The following is a 27299-nucleotide window of genomic DNA, read 5'->3' as shown; positions in this document are numbered from 1 at the left end:
ATGGAGCGGGTGGGGTGGGCAGTGCTAACGTCATCCTCCCAGGGATGGGCACAAGGGGACTGTTAGCCACAAGCTGATTGTGTAGAACTGTTAGCTGGGAGCGCGGAGCAGCCATCCTGGACCCTTGGGCCATCGCGGGCTTCAGTCATCCCTACCACACAGGTACAGCAGCGCTTTCTGGTAGTCGCCTTTGGTGTCTTGCTGAATGTAATAGTACAGGGACTTGTCATACTTTTTCTTGAATTCAGATCTAATTTTCAACATGTCCACTTCACTGTGGGAGATCATGATTCTAATGAGGACCTTATCGTGAGTGCCCTTGCCCTTCATGGAGTTGTACAGTCTGTCAGCAAAATACAGGGGCTTGGTCTGAATGCACTGGACTCGGTTCAGGAAGGCATTTTCTGGGTCTCCTCTGACCTCCTTCTTGATGCTCTCCAGCATGTCATAAGGGCTGTAGCTCTTGTACCTTTCAAACACTTTCTGGAGGTGGCACACGCTCCACTCGGTCATGACGCTGATCCACTTGGGAACATTAGTTCCTCTCCTCTTCATGCCAGCATCATAGAGATCCCAGGCATCTTGGTCAATCAGTTCATAATCAATGACATAGCCATCCTCTGCTCTTTGACCCTTTGCAAGGGCAATCATCAGCTTGCGGAAGTCACCAGATGTGTTGGAAATGATATACTTCTCCAGATCGGTCTTGTGCGTTTCCTTGTAGACTCTGTTGATTTCCTGTAGCTCCTGGTTGGTCCTTGAGCAGATGATCTCAATGAGGGAGTCCTCATCGGTCCCCAACCCCCTCACGGAGGCTTTCAGATCAGAAGCGTCATACTGAGCAGGTGTTTTCAATAGGCCCAAAATCACTGTCTCCAGGTGGCTGGACGAGGCTGCCTTCAGTACTTATGCAAGTTCCTTTTTGGTCCTTCTCTGGTAGGCGAAGGCAATATTCTGTCTCTGTTCATTGCTGCGGTTGGTCAAAGTGTTAACGATGGTGACCTCATCCACACTTTTAGTCTTGATGGCCGTTTCAATGTTCAGAGCGTCCCGCTCAGCATCAAAGTTCGTGTACGCTTTGACTGACCCATATGCACTTGGAGGTGTGGAGTGATCACCCTCCAAGCTGAGCTTGCAGAGAAGTTCATGAACGGTAGACCTTTTGAGAGAAGCTGGGCCGGGTGCAGTGCGCTGCGAGTGTCCCCAGATGCAGAACCTATTATCTTTATTGACTGGGATGCAGTAGGGGGGGCTCTGCCTTCCTATGAATATATACTAAGGAAAGAATGACCCCAGAGGACTAAGAGATGGGATGACACCCAGCAGGCTGAAATTTGGGTACATAAGCAGTGCTTCAATGACCATTCTTATGCACATGATTTTTTCCTTCTCTTAGATTACCAAATACAGCTCTAAGATTATTTGAAAGAAGAGCTTCGTGTTGAGCTCATAGCTGTGAAACAGGGAACTCCTTGATACAACGCACATTTATGAGCAGCTACTGTTTAATGGGGGGTTTGGACACAAAGATGAGTCAAGCACAGTCCTGCTCTTAAGAAGCTCACTTCCATGGGTCAAAATCAAAGTTCCAACCACTGTTCCACAATTTGCCAGCCTCAATGTTAAACTTCATGAGGTTGATAGTGGTACTGTGGTTATGTAAGAAAATATCCCTGGGCACAAGGTGAGAGAGTAGCATTGACATACATACACTACCAAATGTCAAACAGATAGCTAGTGGGAAGCAGCTGCATAGCACAGGGAGATCAGCTCGGTGCTTTGTGTCCACCTAGAGGGGTGGGGTAGGGAGGCTGGGAGGGAGACGCAAGAGGGAGGATATATGGGGATATATGTATACATATAGCTGATTCACTATGTTATACAGTAGAAACTAACACAATATTGTAAAGCAATTATACTCCAATAAAGATGTTAAAACAAATAAATAATAAACAGATAAATAAATAACATAAACATTAAAAAAAAGAAAATATCCTTGTGCTAAGAATACACTCAGAAGTATTTAAGGATAAAGGACCATAATATATGTAAATTACCCTTAAATGGTACAGAAAAACTAGTCTGAGTATATACATTTACATATATCATATTGGAGAGTATAAACATATGTACACGTAAAGAGAGAGAGCACAAATAACACAGCAAATGGGGTAAAATGTTAACACTAGTTAAATACGGCCAGAGACTTCTGGTGTGGTCTTTATATGGTGTTCTTTATACTATCCTAATTCTTGCAAGTTTTCTGTAAGTTTGAAATTATTTCCAAATAAAAAGATTTGTTTTAATGGTAATAAAATGTTACCATTTCTCAAAAACCCCCCACAAAACACCACAATTTGCCAGGCTGAGAAAAGTGTTGCCCTAGAAGTTCCAAGTTGCGGAATCCAGTCTCAGCTCTGCCACTCACTAGCTATGTGAAATGAACAAGTCTCTTCGTTTATACAAAAACTATCAGAGACACTGGGGGGTCCAGAGATGGAGGTAAAGAAGCAATAGTGCCTTTAGGCTTGGGGAATAGGCGGGCTTTCCCTGGGATCCATGCCACGGAGGGCTCAGCATATCATAAACATACACACACAAATGAATATATTCAAGAGCACGCGGGCCCCTCTCCCCTCGGGACTCATCCTGATGCCGCCCCACCTGTATCCTACGTAACCTCTCAAGAGTAATACTGCCCAGGCCCCAGGGGAACGCCTCTTCACACCTCTGGGCTGCGTCCACAAAATAAAAGTGCCCACGTGAATGCCACACAGCCGTGTGGTGGGTCACTGCCAGCGCTGGCGATGGGGGCGTCCTCCCTTCTGCGGGGGTCAGGGGAGTGAAAGCACTTCGGTAAGAGAAGAGACTGATTAGGTCACTCACTACTTCCTCCTCGCATGGACGCAACTGATTCTTGCCCCAACCTGTGTCATTTTTCAGTTCTACCCAAAATTCATTTTCTTGATTGTTTTCCAATTCGTGGTTCTGGCAACAGCTGCACATGGCAATTAGGGCACATTTTGCAATGTTAACTAATTCATATTAATTTATATGTACATAAGTCTCGACATAACATAAATGGCGCGTGATACTAATCCTTTACTTTGGCAACCAGATGGACACTGAACGCTAGGATTATAAATAGTTTTATTTTTATAAAAAGCACTTAATAGGATTTAATCGAATTTAAAAAAATAAATTTAAACATTTCAACTTGATTTAAATAAGCTTGATATGAAGTGCTGATGTCCTTTAATTATAATTTGTATCTTGCCTTTTCATTTTAATAGATAATTTTGAATGTCAAAGAAAAATAACTGGAAATGAATATAAAGTAAATTTTTCAATTTTTAACATTTAAGGTGTTGATGAAAATAGTTACATTTCATATACTTTGAGTATAACTCAATTTACTTTGTAATCATTTACATTAGTCTGTCAATAAAACCCAAATTATGTGAAAAACTTGATTAAGATAGGATAATTAATGATTCTAATGAAATTAAGGCAAGAAAAACTAACTTAAAAAATAAAATTTTATTTTAAAAATATTGATATAGCAATTCATGTATTTGTACATCTTTAACGCTCATTCCAACATCACCAGCCCGTCAACACTCTTCAAGTGCAATGATAATTATATTCATTTATATTTGATATTTCGCCAGTTTTCAATCATATAAAAACCATAGCTTTGCAAATATTTTTGTTTTGTAATTATGAAAATGTGTATGCCAAGGTAGGAGAATAGAGAGTATTTAACAGTTTTTAGCTTCACTTGTATCTCTTAAATATTGAGACATAAGTGGGTCTCCATGTGTATTCTTGGCCAAGCAGGGGTGGACTTATGAATACAACATAATCCCTGTTCCCAATCATCTCCCAGATAGTCATTCATTTATTTAACAAGTATATATTGAGTGCCTACTCTGTGCTAGATAATGAAGAACTTTCCATGAGCAGAAGCTGACTCTGCCCCCAGGAGCTTAAAATCTAATGAAGACAGACATTGCTCAAAAATCACAGACAGCCATAGTGTATTCATCTCTGGGATCAAGTCCTTTGTAGACACAGAGAGGTTCCATCCAGATCCCGCTTCAAGAAAGGTCTTATTGTTCCAGCTTTTATGTGCTGTTGGCAGAGAGCCTCAAAATAAGACTGGCCCCAGTCTTATTTAGTTTCTCTCTAAGAGCAGAAAAAAAACAAAGCCAAACAGACAAAACAGACCCTTCAAGCAACCATCATTTGTAACCATCTCCCATAGATCGGTAGTTCTTTGAGTAAATTTCTGCCTCTCCCTCAGCCCTGGGGTATCAGAGAGGACAGAGAGAGAGAGATACACAGAAAACAAACTCTTACTGTGGAATGCAACCCTGATACATTAATTTTTCTGGGGTTGCTAAAAGGAACACGCTCCCAAACTAAAGAAAGAAAAGAAAATTTTAAATGTAAACACTTTGGAGGTCCATTTTGGTATTGAGACTCTTTGAGATAATTATTAATTATGATACTTATAATCCTAAAGTTCCCAGACTTCCCTGGTGGCCCAGTGGTTAAGACCCCGTGCTTCCAATGCAGGGGGTGTGGTTTCGATCCCTGGTCGGGGAAGATCCCACATGCTGAAGGGTGGAGCCAAAAACAAAAAAATCCTAAAGTTCCCTTGCCTTCAAAAACATTATCTTGGCCGAAATCCTCCCTCATCCTCAGAATAGCTCTGAATGGCTTTTTTTTTTAAATTAATTTATTAATTAATTTATTTTTGGCTGTGTTGGGTCTTCGTTTCTGTGCGAGGGCTTTCTCTAGTTGCGGCGAGCGGGGGCCACTCTTCATCGTGATGAGCGGGACTCTCACTATCGCGGCCTCGCTTGTTGCGGAGCACAGGCTCCAGACGCACAGGCTCAGTAGTTGTGGCTCACGGGCCCAGTTGCTCCGCGGCATGTGGAATCCTCCCAGACTGGGGTCGAACCCGTGTCCCCTGCGTCGGCAGGCGGATTCTCAACCACTGTGCCACCCGGGAAGCCCTGTAAATGGCATTTTAAGGTAAACCAGCGTGAGTGAGCAGGTGCAGGGCAGGGAAGTCCCATGGTGAAAGCAACAAGGCTCCTCTTCCCTTGCTCCCCACCCGCCCAGGGCAGGGTCTCCTGGGCCCTGGTACCCAGTGCCTGCCAGGCCCAGGGCAGTGGCACGCCCGTGAGTCCAGCCGGAGCCCTCTGACACCCTCCAGCAGGCCGCATCCTGGCAGAAACATCACTGGGCTTGCTCCTCCTCAAGTGCAGTTTAAAATGGATTCTAGGGCTTCCCTTGGGGGCGCAGTGGTTGAGAGTCCACCTGCCGATGCAGGGGACACGGGTTCGTGCCCTGGTCCGGGAAGATCCCACATGCCGCGGAGCGGCTGGGCCCGTGAGCCATGGCCGCTGAGCCTGCGCGTCCGGAGCCTGTGCTCCGCAACGGGAGAGGCCACAACGGTGAGAGGCCCGCGTACCACAAAAAAAAAAAAAAAGGATTCTATTCTCAGTTGCATAGTCATCCATTTAGATTCATCATGGGCCACTGGTCAAAACAGGAAGCGTGAATGAAGTATGAATTAATAAGGAAGATACAGTGATAATTACAGCCAATTTGCCTTGGGATGTTCATCACCGGATCTGTCAGCTCCATCTATTTGATCAAACGTCTCTAGTTCTTAACATACCATTGTGAAAAAGAGAAGATTTGGCCATGAAAAGCATTTTTGTTGATTTCATTACCATTATACACGGGTAGGTTTCAGTGAGCTCAGTTCCCAAACTAGACTATTAACTTCACTTCTCATCTGGAGCTGGCAATGGGAATTTTGAGATCGAGGCTGGAAAACAAAGAGGCTCATGTTGCTGAAGGTTAAGGGAAAGTAATCGTTGGAGAAATCCCACGCCAGACCCCCTATTAACATCCACCCTGTGTGTGTCTCAGACTCCAGGGCCAGATCCAGAGGGTTCACCCAGCATCACCAGCCCCTAAGCCCATTAAATGCACAGTGAGGGGTAAGTATGTGATCTCCATAGCTGGCGTCAGCACTCTCTGGTGCCAGCGGGCAAGTGGATTGATAATGATTTTAGATGACTTTTGCCCACGACCCAGGGACCTCTGGTGAAGATCTGCCATGTGCAATAGCTCTTTAGGTGTATTTAGGTGAGGAAAACAAGATGGGTCACTCATGCATGTTGATGCCAGGAGTTAGAGCTAAGGGAACAATCCCAAACACAAGGTGGGGAACAGAGATTTCAGTGGAGCAAGCAGGAGCAGAGGTGGCCCTGGGAACACAGCCCACAGGAATTCAGAACAAACCCAAGGAAGACTTCGGTCTTCCAAATTCAGAGAATACGTATTTGGATCAGTCTTATCTAGACAGCAGGGCTCTGAGAGACCCTGGTGACTCTACAGTAAGTCCCCTACATACGAACCTTCAAGTTGTGAACTTTCAAAGAGGCGAACATGCGTTTGCATGTCCAATCACGTTAAGTTAGTCCACGTGTCTGGAGTATATTGTCACGTGCGTGCATCCTCTACAAGTGTTTGTGCTTTTGTGCACTTTACTCTGCAGTACTGTATAGAGTACAGTAGTACAGTATCTTTATTTCAAGGCCAGGATGTCTGGAAGCAAGTGAAAAGCAGCAGTATACAACCGATTGTGTTAGTTGAGCACCTAGGCTAACTTTGTTGGACTTTCGAACAAATTGGACTTACGAATGCACCCTCGGAACCGAACTCATTCATATGCAGGGGATTTACTGTACAGGATTTCCACTGAAATCGGCAAAGCATTGAAGACCATGGCCCCAGGGCGCAGCTTCGTGGAATAAAATCAGCTGTGCAAGACCAGTTCAGCCTCAGAGCACGATGCTTCCCAGCCTGTGTGTGGCAGAGACTACGAGCTGCACCCCACCCCCGAGGATTCATTCTCCCCTTCTTCTTTAGCAGTCGAGCTCCGGTTTTAAGCTGAGGAAGCAATGTGTTTAGTTAAAAGACTATATTCCCAGCCTTCCTTGCAATGAGGTGTGGTCTTGTGACTATGTTCTTGGCAATAAAACGCCAAGAAAAGTGTAGTATGGTGTTCCCAGGAAGGCTGCTCAAAGGGTACCTAACTCATCTAGGAGGAGGGCCCTTCATCCCCCCAACCTCACCTCTTTAATTTTTCTTTCTGCAAGCCTGGAACTTGGGTGTATTGGCTGGAGCTCCAGCAGCTTTTTGCACCATGCGGTGACCTTGAGGTTGAACCCCGTGTGCTGAGGATGAGGACCCTGGGTCCCTAATGACACTGTGGAGTTGCCATACAAACTCCAGACTTCCTGGCTCCAAAATGCTTCTACGTGAGAAAGAAATACCTTCATGTTCCTTAGAATTGATAAACATGCTCCACTCTCAGGTCTTTGCACTGGCTGGACCCTCTGCCTGGAGCACTCTGCCCCAGATGTCCATCTGCCTTGATCCCTCACTTTCTTCAGCTGTCTAGCAAAAAAGCACTAAGAACCAGAGGCACTAAGGCCTTCTCTGACCACCCTGTTTATAACGGCACCCATGTCCCCCATTGTTCCATAGAATCTATCCCCATCTGTCATAGTGTAACCGAAAGTGGGGTCCGGCTGCTAGCCACTCAAAGACAATGAAGAGGCAAGGTTGGTGGAACGGAAAGTTTGCTTTACTTTGGATGCTAGGAGTGGAGGTGGAGGGCGGACTCCTGTCCTAAGGCTGACTCCCCCCAAGCGACAATCAGGGGGCAAGAGCTTTTATAGACAGAAGGAGGAGGCTACATGCAGAAACAGCTCTGACAGTCATCTTGAAACTGGTCGTCGGTGGTCTGACCACTGTCATCTTGATGGTTTTAAGTACAGTTAATCTTCAGTTCCAGGGTTGGTTTGTTTCCATTTCTTTGAGGCCAATTCTCGGAATTGTGGCAATTTATATCATGGCTACAGTTTGGTCATCTTGTAGTTAACTTCTCCACCTGGTGTAGGTTTCAGTATCTATAACACAGCTCACAGGATATGGCTCAGAATATTATCTATAGCCCTTGAGAAGGAACTAAAGGTCCTTGACTTTGCTTAATGACTCAACTATTATTATTTGGTCTCCTTTGACTGTTTTCCTTTGTTTATGCATTTTCTCACTTCTCTGATTAAACTTATCCTTTGGCTAAAGTTTTTCCACAGACAGGAGGCAGGAGGAGGACATGGTGGGCACAGACCGTAGGGTCCTGCTCCATTTCAATAGTACGTATCTTTTCCTTGCCCATTTGTTTCCTGTCCATCTCCCTCCGCTAGGAAGTAATCATCACAGGGCACAAGGGCATCACAAGTCACAGCTATTCTGTGACTGCTGCACCTCTTGTTCCTACTACAGTGCCTGGCACAGAGAAGGCACTCAATAACGATTTGGTGAATAAATGGATGAATGAGTAGCGTGATCTAATGGGCAGGCTCCGCAGGCTCAGTCATCCTCCCAGGCCCTGGTGTGGGGTCCATTAGGCCCAAGATGTGTCACCAGGCATCCTCTTCCCCTGTGGTCACCAGGAACCAGGCTGCCTGTCTGCAGCGGGCAGGGCAGAGGAGATGGGGCAAGGCTCGCTCTCCTGACTCTGGTGGGCTTGCAAGGGAAGAAAAGCAAGCCCCTGGCCCTTTTCCTGCCCTCTCACAGTTCAGGTGTGTGAACCCTTGACTTGGGGGCTCAGCCAAAGGTTCCTAATGTGCTGATACGGCTACAGGGCCCTTGAACCAAGCCTGCACCCCACATACATCCATCAGTCGGTCCCAAGAGGTACTGAACGTGAGGGGTGCTGTGGTGCGTAAATTTACGTGTCAACTTGGCTAAACCACGGGACTCAGATATTTGTTCAAACATCAGTGTAGATGTGGCTGTGAAGGTAGTTTCCAGGTGAGATTAACATCTAAGTCAGGGGACTTTGAGTAAAGCACATTATCCTCCATAATATGGGTGGGCTTCATCTAGTCTGCTGAAGGCCTTAAGAGAAAAAAGCCTGAGCTCCCTGGAAGCGGGGACTCTCCAGCAGACCACCTTCAGACTCCAACTGTAGCTCTTCCCTGGGTCTCGAGCCTGTGGCCCACCCTGCAGATTTCGGACTTGCCAGCCTCTACAATCACATAAGCCAGTTCCTTAAAATAAATGTCTCTCTCTCTATACACATCTACTTGGTCGCATTTCTCCGGAGGACTCTGAGCTAATACAAGTGCCATTCTTTCTTCCACGTTCCAGAGAATACTGGGAGCTCTAGAATGTCTGAGGAGGAACAGCAGACCCTCAGCCTCGCTAATAAAAACTAGAAAACGAATTGGTCTCTCAAGGAAGCGGTACACACCTTGACCCACTGGGTCAAACCAAGAACACGAGGAGACGTTGCACACTCAGAGCCGTGCCAGGCCCAGACGGAGAGGGAGCACGACGGCTTTATTTATTACTGAATGAAGAACCAGGCCTGCGGCCTCAGTGGGGGCCCCTGGTCCCCCGCAGGGAGGTGGAGAGGGCAGTGCTCAAGGCTTGTGTTTCCAGGAAGGCAGAGAGAACCTCAGGCCGCTGAGAGGGCAGGCAGCACTTTTCCTGCACACTGGCCAAAGCCAATGCGGTACCCGTCCCCCTGGCACTGTCCTGCAACAGAGGAGGACAGGGGTCAGCCACGAAGCCGCTGGGCTCAGGGGAACCAACGCCCAAGCGGCCACGGTGCCGGTCAGCACACAGCTGGGCCCAAGGCAGGAAGGTGCCATCTGAATGACAAACAGGTATTTTCGACAGAAAAACCACCTTCTCCAGAAGCTGGGCAGAGCTACAGGAGCACCAAGATGGAACTCCAGGCCCGCCCTACTGTCAGGGACCCTCACAAGCGGTGCAAGGATGGCACAATGGCTTTCCTGGGAGGTAAAGCAATAGGTATAGGTCAACTCTCCCTAAGTAAGTCTGAGTTCAAATTCTAGGCTTGCTAATTAGCCTGAGGCTAGACTGACTGGGTTCAAAGCCTGGCTCTTCCACCTACTGGCTCCATGACCTTGAGTCCCCTTGGAACTCAGTTTCTTTTCTTTTCGTTTTTGTTTTTTTTAATTTTTAATATTTATTTATTTATTTGGCTGCATCAGGTCTTAGTTGTGGCACGTGGGATCTTCGTTGTGGCATGCAGGCTCCTTTAGCCTAGTTGCAGCACGCGGGATCTAGTTTCCTGACCAGGGATCAAACCCGGGTCCCCTGCATTGGGAGTGTGGAGTCTTTACCACTGGACCACGAGGGAAGTCTCTGGAACTCAGTTTCCTCATCTGTGAAATGGATCTAATGATAGTACTCACTGCGCAGGGCTGTTGCAAAGATGATATGAGTTAATACACAGAGAACTCCAAAAGAGTGCCTTGCCCAGGGGAAGTGCTCAGTGTCAGCTATTATGATGATTATAAGCTGGGGGATTAGGGGCAACTTGTTTAACCTCTGAGCTCAGCCCCCTTGTCTGCAAATGGGAATAGCAATCCTTACCTCTCAGGGTTGTGAGGATTCAATGAAACACGTGGCTGAAGCCCTAGCATGACATCTCTCCCAGAGCAGATGTTAAACAAATTCACTCAATTCCATTTCAGCAGAAAGGCAGAGAGGAGGAGGCCCTTGTCCCTGGACCTGAGAAGGGTCCATTGAGTGGGAGCAGCTGTCTGAGTCAGAGCAGACAAGTCTATGAGGAGCTGGGAGAGCAGCATGGAGGAAACAGGAGCAGAAAGGAGGGAACATCGGAGCTGGGACTTGACAGGTGGATACGAGTTCACCAGGGGGGACACAACGAAAAGGGTGTGCCAGACAGAGGGAACAGCGTGTGCAAAGACACGGAGACCAAGGCGAGAGATGCACGAGGTGCACTTATTCAGTGAAGCTGTTGTGTGGGGTCCCCTGAGAAGCCAGAGTACAGAGTATTCTTAGAAGCCATGTTAAGGAGTTTGAACCTTTTCCCGAGGGCACTGAGGTGACTCAGGAGTTTTCAGCAAGACAGTGAAAGCTATGTTTTAAACAGCACCCTCTCCAGTGGCCCCTAGAGAGAAGACAGATGGAAGCACATAGGTTTATGGGTGTCAGGCCTATACAGAGGCTCCAAGGCTCCTCAGATTGAGACGCTTCTCAAGCACCACGAGCCACGGCAGTGCTGAGGTGACGGCCACCTGCCCATGACGAACATGAGGGCCACTGCAGGGGATGCCCGTGACCTTGAGTTACACAAAACACCACCAGACCCCCTCACCTGCCGAAGACGACCCCCAAATCTGGAGTTAGGCCTTCTGCTACCCAATGTGAAGAAGGGAAAGCAAGGAGTTGCGATATTCTCACAACTGAGAGAAACAAATCGAAGCTCACTGCGGAGAGGACTCCCAGCCAACTGAACACTGAGACCAAAGACAGCTTTGGGAGACGGGGTCAGGGACGCCTCAATGAGCCCTTCCAGTGAGCGCAGGGACAGTCCTCACGGCCACCTGTAGCTCAGTACAGCCTACCCAGCCTGTCTCCTCCCACTTCCTCCCACCTGCCCAGTCATCCCACCGGTCCTCCCTGTGAGGGCTGCTCTGACTGCTGGCCTTCTCTGGGGAGAAGTTTGGTGGCAGCTTGGACACCAGCAACAACCCCAAACCAGCCCCTCACCCTCCCCGGCATCACCGAGGCACATCCTTGCCACCCCAGCACTGACCCTTAACACTCAGTGTCACCTTTTGTCCAGAGCAACATCCTTGCCTATTCTGTTTCATTATTTTTCCATCAGTCACTTTAGAATCTCAATGCTCAGAAATATTCGTGTCCCTGGGGGAAAAAAAAGCCTATGGAAGCAAAACCTGGCAGAAATTCATCAATCATCTGTCAAAGCAGCTCACTCCAAGCTGCAGCTTTTTTTTTTTTTTTTTTTGCGGTACGCGGGCCTCTCACTGTTGCGGCCTCTCCCGTTGCGGAGCACAGGCTCCGGACGCGCAGGCTCAGCGGCCATGGCTCACGGGCCCAGCCGCTCCGCGGCATGTGGGATCTTCCCGGACTGGGGCACGAACCCGTGTCCCCTGCATCGGCAGGCGGACTCCCAACCACTGCGCCACCAGGGAAGCCCTAAGCTGCAGCATTTTTAAAGCGCCTTCTTCCTGGAGAGCTGCAAATACTCAGAGGATGTCTTTCTCCTCCCCACTTCAACGCCGGGTGCTCTGTCGTTCACATTGCTCCTTCCTGCCCTGGGTTACAACAGAGCCACCACCCCCAGCAAACAGCCCTGCCTGCTTCCTGAGAACAGATGCACGATTACATCCTGGTGGGAAAGCTGGCCACTTCCTCCCCATTTTACAGCTGCCAAGCAGATGGTCCACATGGGGTTTCTTAACGTCAGAGACGACCTTCTGAGTCAGATGATTCTTTCTCATGAGAAGCTGTCCTGTCCACTTAGGATGTTTAGCAGCGTCCCTGGCTGCCATTCGGAGACAGCCAGAACTGTCTCCAGACGTCGCCAAATGTCCCCCAAGGGGCAAAGCCACTCTGGTTGGGACCACTGGCCCAAAGGATGAAAAGTGAGGCTCTGCACCCAGCTGAGGAAGGTCTTTCCAGGCTCCCAAGCTGCTGCTCTCCAGTGCAGGGAGGAGAAGCTGGAGGCAGGTGCGTTCAGGCAGGGACAGAGGGCCCCGAGAGGCCAGAGCATGAGGAAAGTTTGCACCCAAGTCAGAGTGTGTCACCGAGCCCTGGGCAGAGGGGAAAAGCAGCTCCCTGCCTCCCTGGGTTGGGCTCCGTCAACCACGGAAATGGAAGCGAAAAGTATAATCTCCTCTGGAATGTTATCTGATCTCACTGGCCCTTTCCTGAAATCTGACCCTCTGCCTATTCCCCACTCCATCCCACCAATGGGAACGAGAATCCATAGCTACAGCTACAGCCCAGTTTTCCAGGAAATAGGGGCGACAATAGGACCCAGGAAGGGAAATGTGTGGTCGGCAGGCAGAGAGCAGGATGTGGAGAGCGAGTGCAGAGAACGGGTGCCCCCTTAACCTGCCTGCAGGGCAGATGGGCGTGGCTGATTCCCACGCTTCAGGTAGGGACTCCTATTAAGGAGGAGTCAGGATGCTGGGCATTCTCAAAACCGGGTTCTGGAAAAAACAGCAATGACAATGAGGACAACGGTGAAGACCGTCACCAATTTTAAGCACTCACAAGGTACCTTGCACCTTGTTAGGCTCTTTAGATATTATCAAAGGGCTTAAGAATTGGGGTTCTGAAGATAAGCTGCCTGGATGCGAAATCTGATTTCATGACTTACTGGTTGCAAGATCTTGGGCAAGTTATTTACCCCCTGCAAGTCATTTTCCCACCTGTAAAATGCAGGTGCAGCAGTGACAGTGGAACATGACCCCAGGGGGCAGATCCTGCACTTGCCTTGTTCACCCCTGAACCCCAGCATGGGAGTCACAGCAGCTGCTCCAGAAACGTCCCCTGAAGGAATAAACTGGTTCGTCTCATCCTTACAACCATGCTGTGAGGTTAACTACTGTATCTATCATCAACTCCATTTTAAAGATGAGGAAACTGAGTCCAGAAAGGTTCAATAACTTGAGGAAGGTCACAGGGCCGGTGGGGTTGTGGGAGTCCAACCTGCACCTGACCCTGAGTAGCGGGCTGCTGACCACGGCGGCTCCTTCCTCTCCAGCAATGATATGTGGTGGGCAGAACGACCCCCCAAGATGTAAGGGGTGCCCTGACCTCCTCGGAATGGGCTGCTGGGAAATCTCGTCACTAACTCAGCCAGGTCATAAGGCACAGGGTCATAGGGCACAAGGTCATAGGACACAGGGTCTTTGCACTGCCGAGTCCAGAACAATGGGAACCTGCCATTATTTTAGAATTTCACTCAGGGAGGAAGGAGACAAAGCGGGACTTCTGCAGTCTTTTTGGTTCGGGGAGACTCCGATTTAAAGTCCCTGGCAGGGACTTCCCTAGTCATCTAGTGGTTAAGACTCTGCGCTTCCGATGCAGGGGGCCTGGGTTCGATCCCTGGTCGGGGAACTAAGATCCCACGTGCCGTGCGGTGCAGCCAAAAGATAAAAAAAATTTTAATTTAAACCAAAATAAAGTCCCTGGCAGGCAGCGTTGGGGCAAAGGCCAGTACAAGCAGACACAGACCTGGGACTGCCAGAGTGGGGACGAGTTGGGACAGATGGCTTCCTGGCCAGACGGTTAGGACAGCGCCCGCGGCCGAGGAGGAGAGGACGCCCGCAGGCCCTGGCCCCCTCACCTGTGATGATGACTTCATCCCCGTCCAGCAGAAACTTCCTGGTCTGTCCATTCCCCAGCTCTATGGCTCTCGTTCCCTTCCACGACAGCTCCAGCATGCAGCCAAAGCTCTCTGGCTCCTTCATAACGGGAAAGGGAAGAAGGTGTGATATGTACTTACATCACGGTGAGTGTGGCGGATCTGGTGTGGGCAGTGGTTAGCAAGGCGGGGGCCAGGGGATGCTGGGAAGGGGCGGGGGATCCCGCGGCCCTCAGAGACCCTGCCTCGGTGGGACCACTGCAGAAGTGTCCTCGAGGCCGGGCACTCTACCTGCCCTGCTCACTCCATCCAGGACGCGGAGGTGCGGGATGCTGGACAAGTGTGCCCAGGCCCTTCCTGTCAGGCCCCTGCCGGCTCCAGAGGCTGCGGCTTACCCAGACGCTGTCGTGCCTGACCCCACCCACTGGGAAGAGATTCTCCATCAAAGAGCCTGCAGTCTCGACCTTGCCGGAAGTGACTGGTACATGCACCACCCAAAAGTCATCACCAAGGGCTCGTGGAAGGGGGCTGGGGGGAATCAGTGGGCCACTCCTCCTGGATGGGGGCACTGTGAGGTGGTGACAACCAGACACTGTAGTGGCTTCCTGCGTCTGCCCCCGTGTCGCTCTCACTCTCCCCCAGGACACAGACACAGCCTCTCATCCCTACACCAGCCTCTCCTGAATTTGAAAAGGAAGGCCCTCCTGCACCCAGAGATGGATGAAGCTCTGAGTAGGACAGAGTTGAAAGATACACCTGCTTCGGGCTGGAATCCCTTCTCAGGGGAGAGCTGAGGGCCCTGCAGTCTGTAGGGGGAATAGGGGTGCCCCAGGTGGGCAGCCCCCAAGGCAAGCAGACACTCACCGGCCCGCTGATGGTTCCAGAAGCCAAGAGGTCCCCCGGCCGCAGGTTGCAGCCGTTGACAGAGTGGTGAGTGAGCTGCTGCAGCATCGTCCAGTACATATACTGCGGGCGAGGGACACAGAGGCGGGGATGGGCAGGGTGGGCTTCTCCCAGCCTCCTGGAGCAGTCTGCCAGCCTGCGCCACTCACTGAGGCCTTCCCTGGGCTCTCTCCCGGCCCTCAGAGCAAGGACAAGTTGTCTTCCTGCAGCTACCCTGTGACCCTCCCCACCTCTCTCCCCACCCCTTCACCAGCAACAGACCCCGCTCCTCTGCCCCTTCCAGCCCTCCCCTAACCCACCTTCTCCACGAAGCGCTCCCCGAGGAGCCGACCTCACCGCTCAGACCCTCAATCTGCAATGTGCTCATCTGTCCATAATTCCACCCTGTCCTGAGATTACCCCTGAGTCCTAAGTTGACAAGGTCTAGGTCCTCGTCATAGCAGAAGCTTCTCATGAGCAAAGACCTCCTTTCCATTCTCCCACCCTGGGCTTTGGAACAGACACTGGGCAACAGAGCTGAACGACTCAAACAGGACCTCAGAGCACACTGAGGAATGAAGGAGCACTGAAGGAGGTCAGGCTTGGTGGGGGCAGGCTGGGGACCACACGCCCCCCGAGCAGCTCAGAGGCGGCACGCCTGCGCCTCTGCAAGGTCACAGCTTCTCAGATCTGCCACTCCTGGAGCGACACCTCCAGGCAGAGGAAATCTTAGAAGTGGATTCTTACCCAAGAGACCCCTTAAAGCAGGCCCCCTTATTCCTTCTTAGTAGCCTAAGGAGCCCAGAATAAAGTTAAATTAGAAGGGAGACTGGAGGAAAAAGGAATACATTGAATCAGAGGATGTTCAAATGGCCAACAAGCATATGACAAGGCGCCCGGCTGCCTCAGTCTTTTTTTTTTTTTTTTGCCATTTGCAGGCCTCTCACTGTTGTGGCCTCTCCCGTTGCGGAGCACAGGCTCCGGACGCGCATGCTCAGCGGCCATGGCTCGCGGGCCCGGCCGCTCCGCGGCATGTGGGATCCTCCCGGACCAGGGCATGAACCCGCGTCCCTGCAGCGGCAGGCGGACTCTCAACCACTGCGCCACCAGGGAAGCCCTGCATCAGTCTTTAGGGAGATGCAAACGGAAATCACAGTCCCCCAGAAAGGCGGAAATGAAAAGGCCGGCGACGTCACATGTTGACTTGGATGTGGAGCAGCCAAAACGCTTACATGCTGCGCGTGTGAGTATAAATTGGAACAAGCCCTTTGGAGAAGTGTTTGGATGTACCCCTCAGCTGAGTATGGACACATATCCTCTATGACCCAGCAATTCCATTCCTGGATATCCACCCAACAGACGTGCGCACATACATGCACCAGAAGACTTGGACTAGAATGTTCACAGTAACTCTCCCCCCGAAAACGGAAACAACCCAAACGTCCATCAAGAATAGAATGGAGTGCTCGCTTCGGCAGCACATATACTAAAAATTGGAACGATACAGAGAAGATCAGCATGGCCCCTGCGCAAGGATGACACGCAAATTCGTGAAGCGTTCCATATTTTTACCACAAAAAAAAAAAAAAAGAGTAGAATGGAAAAATCCATTGTGGAACATTTATACTGTGAACATGATACAACAGCTAAGAATCATGAACTGTCACTGCAAACTGCAACATGGTTGAATCTCAGAAACATAATGTTAAAACAAAAGAAGCCAGGGCTTTCCTGGTGGCGCAGTGGTTGAGTCCACCTGCCGATGCAGGGGACACGGGTTCGTGCCCCGGTCCGGGAAGATCCCACATGCCGCGGAGCGGCTGGGCCTGCGAGCCATGGCCGCTGAGCCTGTGCGTCCGGAGCCTGTGCTCCGCAACGGGAGAAGCCACAACAGTGAGAGGCCCGCGTACCGCAATAAAAAAAAAAAAAAAAAAAAAGAAGCCAGATAGAAAAGAGTATATACCGTATGATTCTGTTTTTATAAAATTTAAAAAACAGACAAAATGAATGGAGGGTAAGAGAAGTCAGGAGAAAGTTTACACCTGACGGGGAGAGCGGTGATGTGCCTGGAAGGTGCCCCAGGGCACAGCTGAGGTCCTGGAGGTTTCCCGTTTCTTGATCTGGGTGCTGGTTGCACAGGGATGTTGTTTTGTGAGAATTCATTGAGCTGTACACTCATAACGTGTGCATTTTCATATCTATGTGTTATGCTTCAATTAAAAGTTCACTTAAAAAAAATAAATCACTCTGATCAACCCAGCCCCTGGCAAGACAGAAGTCAGGGACTAGCCCCTCAGAGGAATATCTATTATTCCCCAGGAAAAGCACTGGCCGTGTCCATGCAGCCTCCATCTGGAGGGGTCTCTGTGACCTCCTGGCCTCTTTGGAAAGATACAGGGCCATGGAAGCTCTAGGCCCACATGCTGACCCATTATCATAGCCCAAAGTGGATGCTATTCCCCTGGTCCTCCCAGGAAGAAAGGTCTCCCTCACTTCCAAAAAGCAGTCTGCCTAACTTCAAAGCTTACCTTAAAATTGGACCTGCATACGGTAGCTGCTTGGTTCATTCCTTCTCCTGTTGGGTAGACAAGACAAGTAACGTTGACAACGAGACCTAACTCTATTCATCAAGGAGGGAGGGACCCACCTCGTAGGGGGAATTGTTCTGTGGTTTAAGCTTCCCATTGTCTAATGTGATTCTACCTACAGAGTCCATGAACCAATGAGCTCATAGGATATCAGAGCTGGGAGGCGTCCACAGAGAGGATCTAGTCCACGGATGGCAAAGAGATGCACACAAGACGCCACTTCTTCCTCCCACACCCACGGCAGAGAGCACAAATTGATCACAGTACTGGTATCCTCTGAGATCAGATGTAGCCTCAGAACCCCGCTTAACACGATGCTCCTGGAAGCTGATCATCAACTGGAGATACTGTACAAGTTGAAACCAACTTGCCACACCCGCCAGAGCCCTTTGGACAGCTGGGGCCATCTGTCCCCTGCCAGACTCCTGCCATGATGGATAATGTGCTACTATTTCAACAATATTTATTAAACAATTACACACCTACTGCACACAAGGTACCAGGCCATTGCTGTACCATTTCTGAAGCGTGCTAATGATCAGAAAGCTCTTCTACTCCCCTTCCTCCCCTGGCCCTGTCTTCCTTTCTGAGGCTGCACAGAACAGGTGAGCTCATCGGCCCCATGGAAGGTCAGGGTCCCCCAAGCCTGCTTCACCCAGACCCCAACTCAGAACATCAGAACTGCACATTCAGGACTGGTGTGGGGAAGGGTCTTGGAAGCCATCCCTGCACCCGGTCCTCCCTCTTCCAGGTCTTTCTACATCTCTGGGCACTGCAACTTCTTGATAATCTTGTCCCTTTCTCCGACAGTGCACTCCCCTGGATGTTTCCAGATGGTCAGGATGAAAACAAGAGAGAAATGACCTCCAAAGAGGCATTTGTGGGTAAGGAGGACACCAGCCTAGAGCTTATGACATTTGGCTGTAGTCTCAGCCTTTCCATCGGCCGGCTAAATGACTCGCGGTGAATCCCTCTTCCTCTCTGAGCCTCACTTTCCCAATTGATAATGTGAAAGAGTGGGACCAGCACAGTTTTCCAGGGGCGCTCTGGCGGCTACGAGGCTCTTCCTAGGAGCCCTTTCTTGTGCGGAGCAACCTCCTCCCGAAAGAGACAGCTCCTTCCTCTTCCCGGCGGACACAGCCTGCTGACAGAATCACCTCCATGAAGGATGGAGACCCTGGAAGCTGCAGCGAGAGAGCCACAGCAGAGCCTGGGGTATGTAAACAGGACAAAAAGAGGAGAGAGATCTAGGAAGAAAAGAGATTGGCCAGAGTGTGGCCCAGGAGGTCTGTGTGCAGCCCCCAGACTAGCCCTCTGCCAGCGCCAAGGGCTCCCCTCAGGATCGGAAAATGACACCTGATTCTACCCAGGTGCAGGTGCTGTTCTAGACCTTGATGTGAATCACCTTGCTTACCGCTCACAATTACACCTTGAAGTCGATACCACTATTATCCCACTTTTCAGACGACAAACCGGCACAGACAGATTCAGTAACTTGTCCAAAGTCCCACCGCTGGGCAGGGGCAGAACCAAGACTCGAACCCCAGCCGTGGCCTGCAGAGCCCGGCTCTCTCTTACTACTGCTCCACTGGCCTGTTACCTCAGCCCAGCTGGGCAGCCTCAGGGGGACGCAGGCCCTGCTGCGAGGCTCTCAGGGCTGACCGAGAGCAGGACCCGGGGGCTAGGTGTGCTGGCTCCGTGTGGTCCCAGAGGACAGAGCCAGGCCCACGAGGACAGGCTTTCAAACAGGCACTGGACAAAACATGCCACCCAAGGGTGAGGGGTTGGCAGTGGCGTGTGAGCAGAGGCTGGGCAGAGTTTGGTTGGAGAGGCTGGAGAGGGGATTCATGTGGAGGGTGGAGGTCCCAGACTCCACGGTTTCTGGCCCTAACAGCTGAGAGCCCGGTGCTATGGGGCTAAGGCCACATGGGCCCCGTGCGGCTCGCAATGAGCACAAGGGTGTCCCTTCCCATCCTTTACAAGAGCCCCACGTGTCTCCCAGTCTGCAGCAGGTGGCACCCCATCCCCTCCCCCCTTCAGAAGCTCAGCAGCCACCTGGGCACTGGCACTTGGGCACAGGGGTCCACCCAGCTGCTGGACACACCCTTCGACCCCACGACAGTACCTTTCAGGGTGACAGAGAGGTTGATGTCGAACGTGTAGGGCTGGTCGTGGCGGAGATACGGCAGGGGCTTGGGGTCCTGTGAGGGCAGAGCACAGCACAGAGGGGCTGAGCCCCACAGCCCAGCAGAGCAGCTGGCAGAGAGAACCTGAGGGAGAAGGGGTGTCCCCTCTCCAGGGCCCAGCACTGTGTCCCTGGACACTGGGGGGCGAGGGTGGTCATGTGTGCTGGACTCTGGGAAAAGCAGCCGAGGGAGGGGAAGCGGCAGGTCAAAGGTAGACAGAGGACCCAGAAAGCCAGGGAGGGGAGCACTGGGGAAGCGGACAGTGGGAAGGCCAGAGATGCGGGAACAAAGCCAGGCCTGCAGGGAGAGGCCAGGCCAACAGAAAGGGAAGGCAGAAGGCAGGGGCGGCCGGCAGAGGCGCTCAGCCCTTCTAGTGCTGGATTCAGTGTGCAGGCAGCTTTGGTAGAAGGTCTGAACTCTGGCCAAAAGCAGTGTTTTCCCAAAGAGCAACATGTACCTGAATCACTAGTGGGCCATGAGACAATGCGGGGTGATTTTATTTTAATGGTTATGTGTTTCTTTTTATGATTAACTTGGTGGCTAGTAATGAAGATAGGGACATAAAGTTCCTTTTCTAAATACATTAGGAGAGTTTTCAGATGGAAGCTGAAAAAGCATTTAATAAACAATTGTTCAGAAGTGGCAAGGGTCATGAAGGTTGCACGGAAAGGGTATTTGGGAAGGGCTGGCATGAAGGGAGACAGAGCCGAGGGAGGTGTCTGGCGAGGGTGCAGCAGTGCCTGTGAACAGAGATCTGGACCAGGGATGGAGCCTGGAGGGGACGAGCAGGGGGTGTGGCGGCAGGCCAGGCGGTCCTGGGAGGGCAGGACTCACCAAAGACGGAAGAGACAAGTCTGGGAGACTGAAAATGATGGGGAGGGAGATGCTGTGGCAGGACGGTAGAGGAGGGAGCAAGGGGACAGGGTGAGAGCCGCACGGGAGCTTCACGAGGCACCGGTCTGTGGGGAAAGACTCCAAGTGTTGAAGCACAGCTCCGTGGGATGACAGGAAGGCTGAGAGGTGCCCACGTGTGAGCAAGGCGAGGGGGAACGGGACCGGGGGAAGGGCAAGGCTCAGAGCTCAGCTAGGGCTGCCCCCATGTGGAGGACGGAGTCGGCTGGAGCATCACAGGACTCTAGGAGATACAGGAGAACCAGGACAGGTCACATGCCAGAAGCCAGGGGGAGAGAGCGCCTAGGAAGAGTAGGGGGCCACCAACGGGTCCACACTGAAGAGGGCACAAGGTCCCCGCACTGACAAGGTCACTGGGCACTTTGGTGAGACCACCGGTGCTGATGGGGTGGAAGCAGCGGCCAGACTGTGACAGGCTGAGGAGGGCTAGGATTGTGAGACGGGCCTGGACAGTGGTGCAGGGACAGGAGGCTCAGGGAACACAAGGCCGAGGCTCAGCGCCGGGACGGACGCCTTGCTGTCTGACCCCATGCTGCATTCTACCAGTTGGGCTCCAGGGGGCGCCATCACACAGACCACAACTTGTTGACCTGGAAAGTTGTGCAATGTGGTGATACTGGAAGGGACCCCTTTTTCTGCCAACTGGCCAGTTCCCGGCCTCAGAGGATTCTAAAGGTTACAAAATTCCATGTTCTCCTCAAGAACTGTGCAGGGGGCAGGGAAAGCACAAGGCAGAATGATTAGTGCCATGCCTGCCTGGAGGTCCCCATAACCAGGATCCCCAGCACATGGGCATCCTCCAGACCCTCTCCATGCCTGCTGGGCAAACGGCCTCGGAGGCAGAGGGGCCTGGACTTCTTGCAGAGGGCGTGCTTACCTGCTCCTGGTTGGGCACAGCAAAGGGCATAAGGGCATCCATGGGCACCACCCACGGAGAGATGGTGGTTCCAAAACTCTTCCCGAGGAACGGCCCAAGAGGGACGTACTCCCACTTCTGAATGTCTCGAGCTACAGAAGAAAGGCCGAGCAGGGCTTACAAAGGCTGACCGGGCCCCGCGGCAAGGCTCCCCCCTTCCCTTGCCCAAGGAGCACAGACACTCAGCACAGCCCTCCCCCACCCCCGTGCTCTGGCCCCAACCAGGCTGGCTGCCCCAGGACCAAGGACAGAGGTCCTCTGAGGTCACTGTGCCAAGCTGCAGCAAAGAGGAGGATGACCAAAGGGCAGGCAGGATACTTCCCCATGAAGGGGCTGGAAGCTCACCCTCATACGGGGAGGCAACACTTGCTGAGATTCACGGCACCACGGTCCTCCTACAAATGGCAGAGGGGCTGAGATGGGCTCAGAAACTGGGCTGCTCTGTTTGAAATCTCAGCTCAGCAACTAGCTGAAGCCGTCCTTGTGCCTCATTCCTCACCCGTGTAAAACAGGAGTAGTAATATTATCAGTGTCTCGCAGGGACCTGACAGGAGAGTCCATGTGACGTATTCAGCCCTGGGCCTGGCACAAAATTGCTCAAACGTACCAGCTGTGACATCAGCCTTGTCCCTGTTCATCTTACAAGAAAACTGGAGCTCAGAGAGGTGAAGTAACTGGCCAAGAGCTCAGAGCTGAGAAGTCTGTTTGATACCCAAGCCTGTGCTCTCAGCCACTTTGACCGGCACCAGACCCAGGAGACCATCCATGGCTTCCCAAATACCCAGCCTTCACCCAGAGCAGAGTGCGCGCAGGAAACTCAACACCAGGATGCCCGACATCCCGTAATTACCACTCCAGTCGTTCATAAGGACCATTCCAAAAATGTGCTCATGGGCCTTAGAAATGGGGATCGGCTCTCCAAATTTGTTCCCGGGGCCTACAAAGAAAGCCTGACAAGGGGAAAAGTTGATGAGAATCGGGCTCTGACCTGCTGCCCCAGGTCACTTGCCTAGAGGGTAAAGGTCAGGTATTTCCAAACCCCAGCTAGGGACCTGGACCGTTGTGTACGAATCCACAGTTTCTATGCCATGACCAGCACCCGAGTAGATAGACAGCTACCCCGGGGACATGGTGAGCAGCTGCGTGCCAGTACCCACCCAGGGCCCCCACCCACGGCCCCTGATCACCAAGGCAGCCCCCTTTCCCTCCTTCAGCCCACCCCACACCTCTGCCCTTTCCCCTTCACCCGATACCGTGCTCTGCATTTTAAGATTTCATAGCTACACCAGGCTTGTGAAAAATGAAAATATCAGGGTTTGTATTCGTCTCACAAAACTAAGAAGGCCTCTGTGATGCAGCAAAGAGAGCCTGCCGGGGCGTACCCCACACCCCAACTCATCACCCATCATCTCAGAGGAAAGCACCACCAGCACAACGTCCAGGGAACAAGAGAATATGTAGACATCACTGGGGGGAAAAAACTGAGAAGATAACTCAAAAGCACACAAAATCAGCTATGACAGTTGCAGGACCTAGGTTGCAGTTATATCCATTCTGTGACAGTGTTTAAATGTTGCGAATTTTTGTCAAGATTCTAAAAAAAAAAAAAGATGCCATCTTATAGAGAATCTTACCACCATCGTCAAGATTATCTGTGCTCCCTACCCGTCACTGTTTCTCCACACTATGACTTTCTATTTTTCCTCTGCCTGAGACCATATGGGACCTGGGACCCTTTGCTGCAGGGCTTGCACCTGGACAAACCTCTCCTTGAGCAACAAAATGCAAAGAAACTATACGGGACTAAAAATAACTGGGTGCATGCACAGGTGGGGCAAATTATGGGCAAAAAGATACAAAAGACCAAAAAACCCAAGTGCCATTTCTGAAGAGCTGGGAGCAAAACCGGTGTTGGGAACAAAAGCAGGGTACTGCGCATGCCCCCTGCACACAACACCACCTAAGGGGTGGGCAGACCACCTAAGAAAACCCTCCGGCCCAACCCCTGGACACACCCCTACCCTCACCTCAGATAAGGAACAAGATCGGCTCGCCCCGCCCCCCCTGCCGCCCCCACACCCACCCCCCCACCCCGCTCAGGGAGCAAGCAAGGGAAACTGTTGTTTGTTCTCGCTGCCCCCCGCTGCAGGAGCAGGGGCCCCAATAAAGCCTTGCCTGAATTTGTCTGCCTCTAGTCAATTTCTATTAATTAAGGAGGCCAAGAACCCTGGTCGATATCATGCCCACCCCTTCCACCACCCCCCGCCCCCCTCCCCCGGAAACAGGAACCAACACAGGTGAAGCATCTGTCTGCAGAGTCCTCCGTTCCCCCAGAGAGAAGACCCTGGCCCCCAACCAGGGGGCCCTGCTCTGGGGGATCTGGGTTGGGAGACCTCCTCTTCGGGTTCACGGGGCAGCCTCACAAAGGCATCAGGGGGCGGAGGGCTGGCCGGTAACGCCCTGCTGGGACTAGGGGACTAGTGCCCACCTGTTCCCCTCCTCTGGACAGAATCTAAAGAAATCACAAGGCAGGGCTGGAACTACAGGGAGGTCCAGCCTGCCTCCAATCAACCTAGATTCCCACGCCCCCAGCCCTACCAGCGCACTCCGCAGCCCCTTCCCTCCACCTGCATGAGGAGACACTCTGAGCATCACCTGAGGCCCTGAGTGCTGACTTTGAGAAGCCCCCTCCACGGCCTGCCCGCACCTCTCTGCCCCGGTCTGGCTCCGCTACCCAGCATCCGATGACCCGGCAGAGACTGAAGACACTGCCGGTGTCCCAGGACACTCCCCTCTAGTTCAGCTCTTCCTTCCCATTTCTTTCCCGGTCCCTTGACCTTGGGGGCTTCCTGGAATTCAGTGTCCCTCTCAGAATGCACAGCCCTGCAGCACGAGGGGTCCTTGGGGTGAGGGAACCAACTGGATTGATGTCAACATCTGGCTGTGAGATGGCAATCTGGCTGTGCAGGATGTTACACTGGGGTAGAGTAGGTGAAGGATTCTGGAGCTGTCGGTACTGTTTCTTACACCTGCACGTGAGTGTACAATGATCTCAAAATAAGTTTAATTTAAAAAAATGCACAGCCCTGAAATAACCACAGTTCTGAGGTTGTGCAGGTCCAGCCACAAGTGCAATGGGGCTGATGTAGTTGATTCTTGTTATTGGTAATAATTATATTCTATGAAGTCATTAGAAACACCGAGTTAGCAAACACAGGTATATCGCTTCTAGGGGAAATATGGGGTTAAGCTCCTGCCAGCCTCTGGTCACAACATTCACATCAACAAATCAGCATATAACCTTGCTTTGTGTGTGCTTCTGTTTAAGGACAGCTGGTTTCATATACAGGACCAGCTTGGTCATATTTCAGGTTGGTGCCAAACCACCACAATTAAGCGAAGATCTCAATAAAGCGAGTCACACGAATTTTTTTTAGTTTCCCAGTGTTTATAAAAGTTAGTTATGTTTATGAAATAATGCCATTTGCAGCAACATGGATGGACCTAGAGATTGTCATACTGAGTGAAGTCAGGGAGAGAGGGAAATATCGTATGAAATCGCTTATATGCGCAATCTAAAAAGAAATGATACAAATGAACTTATTAACAAAACAGAAACAGACTCACAGACTTAGAGAATGAACTTATGGTTACCAGGAGGGAAGGTTGGGGGCTGGGGGGAGGGACAGTCAGGGAGTTTGGGATTGACATGTACACACTGCTATATGTAAAATGGATAACCAACAACGACCTACTGTATAGCACAGGGAACTCTGCTTGGTATTATGTAACAACCTAAATGGGAAAAGAATTTGAAAAAGAATAGATACATGTATATGTATAACTGAATCACTTTGCTGTACACCTGAAACTATCACAACATTGGTAATCAACTATACTCCAATATAAAATAAAAAGTTAAAAAAAAGAACTTTAGAAAAAAAATTCAAAAATCAACTGAAACTCCAAAAAAAAAAAGTTATGTTTACACTATACTATAGTCTATTAAGTGTGCACTAGCATTAGGTCTAAACCATCAATGTACATATCTTAATTAAAAAATAATTTATGGCTAAAAAATGCTAACCATCATCTGAGCCTTCAGTAAGTCATAGTAGTGACATCAATGATCACCGATCACAGATCACCGTAACGAATACAATAATGATGAAAAAGTTTGAAACATTGGGACTTCCCTGGAAGTCCAGTGGTTAAGACTCTGTGTTTCCACTGCAGTGGGGCATGGGTTTGATCCCTGGTTGGGGAGCTGAGATCCCACATGCTGCCTGGCATGGCCAAAAAAAACCCAAAAAAGTTTGAAATATTACGAAAAGGGACTTCCCTGGTGATGCAGTGGTTAAGAATCCGCCTGCCAATGCAGGGGACATGGGTTCGAGCCCTGGTCCAGGAAGATCCCACATGCCGTGGAGCAACTAAGCCCGTGTGCCACAACTACTGAGCCTGTGTGCCACAACTGTTGAAGCCCGTGTGCCTAGAGCCCGTGCTCCACAACAAGAGAAGACACTGCAGTGAGAAGCCCGCGCACCACAACGAAGAGCAGCCCCCCTTCACCGCAACTAGAGAGAGCTGGTGCCTGGCAACGAAGACCCAACACAGCCAAAACTTAATTAATTAATTAATTTTTTTTAAAAAAGAGGGACTTCCCTGGTGGCACAGTGGTTAAGAATCTGCCTGCCAGTGCAAGGGATATGGGTTCGATCTGGGACGATCCCACATGCCGTGGAGCAACTAAGCCAGTGTGTCACAACTACTGAGCCTGCGCTCTAGATCCAGAGAGCCACAACTACTGAGCCCATGTGCCACAACAACTGAAGCCACGCGCCTAGAGCCCGTGCTCTGCAACAAGAGAAGCCACCGCAATGCGAAGCCCGCGCACCACAACAAAGAGTAGCCCCCGCTCGCCACAACTAGAGAAAGCCCGCGCACAACAATGAAGACCCAACGCAGCCAAAAATAAATAAATAAAATAAATTTATTTAAAAAAAGAAAAGAAGAGAAATATTATGAGAATTACCAAAATGTGACACAGAGACACAAAGTGAGCAAACGCTGTTGGAAAAATAGCACCAGCAGACTTTGCTCGATGCAGGGTTGCCACGAACATTCAATTTGTAAAAACGCAGTATCTGTGAAGTGCAATGTAGCAAAGTGCAGTAAGACAAGGTCTGCCTGTATGTGGTCGATTCATGAACGTGAACTCAAGGCACAGGCACTATGAGGCCCCAGGGCAGCTTATCTAGCACACACGTTTTCTACAGGGTGCACATCACAACTTTCTTGTGCTTGGGAGCTAGCACCTCAACGAAAAGCACAAAAATGGAAAATAACGCGGCACTGAACAGACAGTAAAAAGGACACTTGTTTGCAGTACGAGAGCTGAGACACGAAGGCAGAGCCGGGCCTTGTTCAACCTCAGATGGGGACACGCACATCGGGAGACTCAAATTTTTTGCCACCCTGTGCATGCCCTCAGGTGACCCCCAAAAGCTCCCGCTAGTATTGATTTGGAGGTTACG

General features: G+C 50.8%; 2 protein-coding genes and 1 non-coding gene across 7 annotated transcripts in view; 1 reads left to right on the top strand and 2 right to left on the bottom strand.

Moving 5' to 3' along the window:
• Nucleotides 1–43: 43 nt before the first annotated feature.
• On the bottom strand, nucleotides 44–3006 carry LOC101281272 (annexin A2-like). Its single transcript, XM_033402826.2, is given in 2 exon segments — nucleotides 44–1275; nucleotides 2665–3006. Coding segments are annotated over 2 exon segments (1476 nt in total). The 3' UTR covers nucleotides 44–141.
• A 6384-nt stretch (nucleotides 3007–9390) lies between these two features.
• The window catches only part of FAH (fumarylacetoacetate hydrolase), a 32705-nt gene continuing 14796 nt past the window's right edge, over nucleotides 9391–27299 (bottom strand). For 3 of the 5 annotated variants that reach the window (XM_004278328.4, XM_033402979.2, XM_033402978.2), the window contains 7 exons: nucleotides 22613–22712; nucleotides 21724–21854; nucleotides 19874–19949; nucleotides 17689–17735; nucleotides 15143–15244; nucleotides 14261–14378; nucleotides 9391–9639 (listed from right to left, as the gene is read on the bottom strand). In XM_004278328.4, coding sequence (XP_004278376.2) covers nucleotides 9560–9639; nucleotides 14261–14378; nucleotides 15143–15244; nucleotides 17689–17735; nucleotides 19874–19949; nucleotides 21724–21854; nucleotides 22613–22712 — 654 coding nt within the window. In that variant the 3' untranslated portion in view covers nucleotides 9391–9559. The other 2 variants (XM_033402977.2, XM_033402980.2) reach the window with 2 other exon arrangements.
• LOC117196036 (U6 spliceosomal RNA) lies at nucleotides 16623–16730 on the top strand. Its single transcript, XR_004476014.1, has one exon. It is a non-coding gene; the product is annotated as a U6 spliceosomal RNA (small nuclear RNA).

The sequence above is a fragment of the Orcinus orca genome, chromosome 2 (assembly GCF_937001465.1).
Source record: "Orcinus orca chromosome 2, mOrcOrc1.1, whole genome shotgun sequence".
Classification (NCBI taxonomy): Eukaryota; Metazoa; Chordata; class Mammalia; order Artiodactyla; family Delphinidae; genus Orcinus; species Orcinus orca.
Note: the sequence above shows the minus strand (reverse complement) of the source record. Positions and strands in the feature narration are given on the sequence as shown.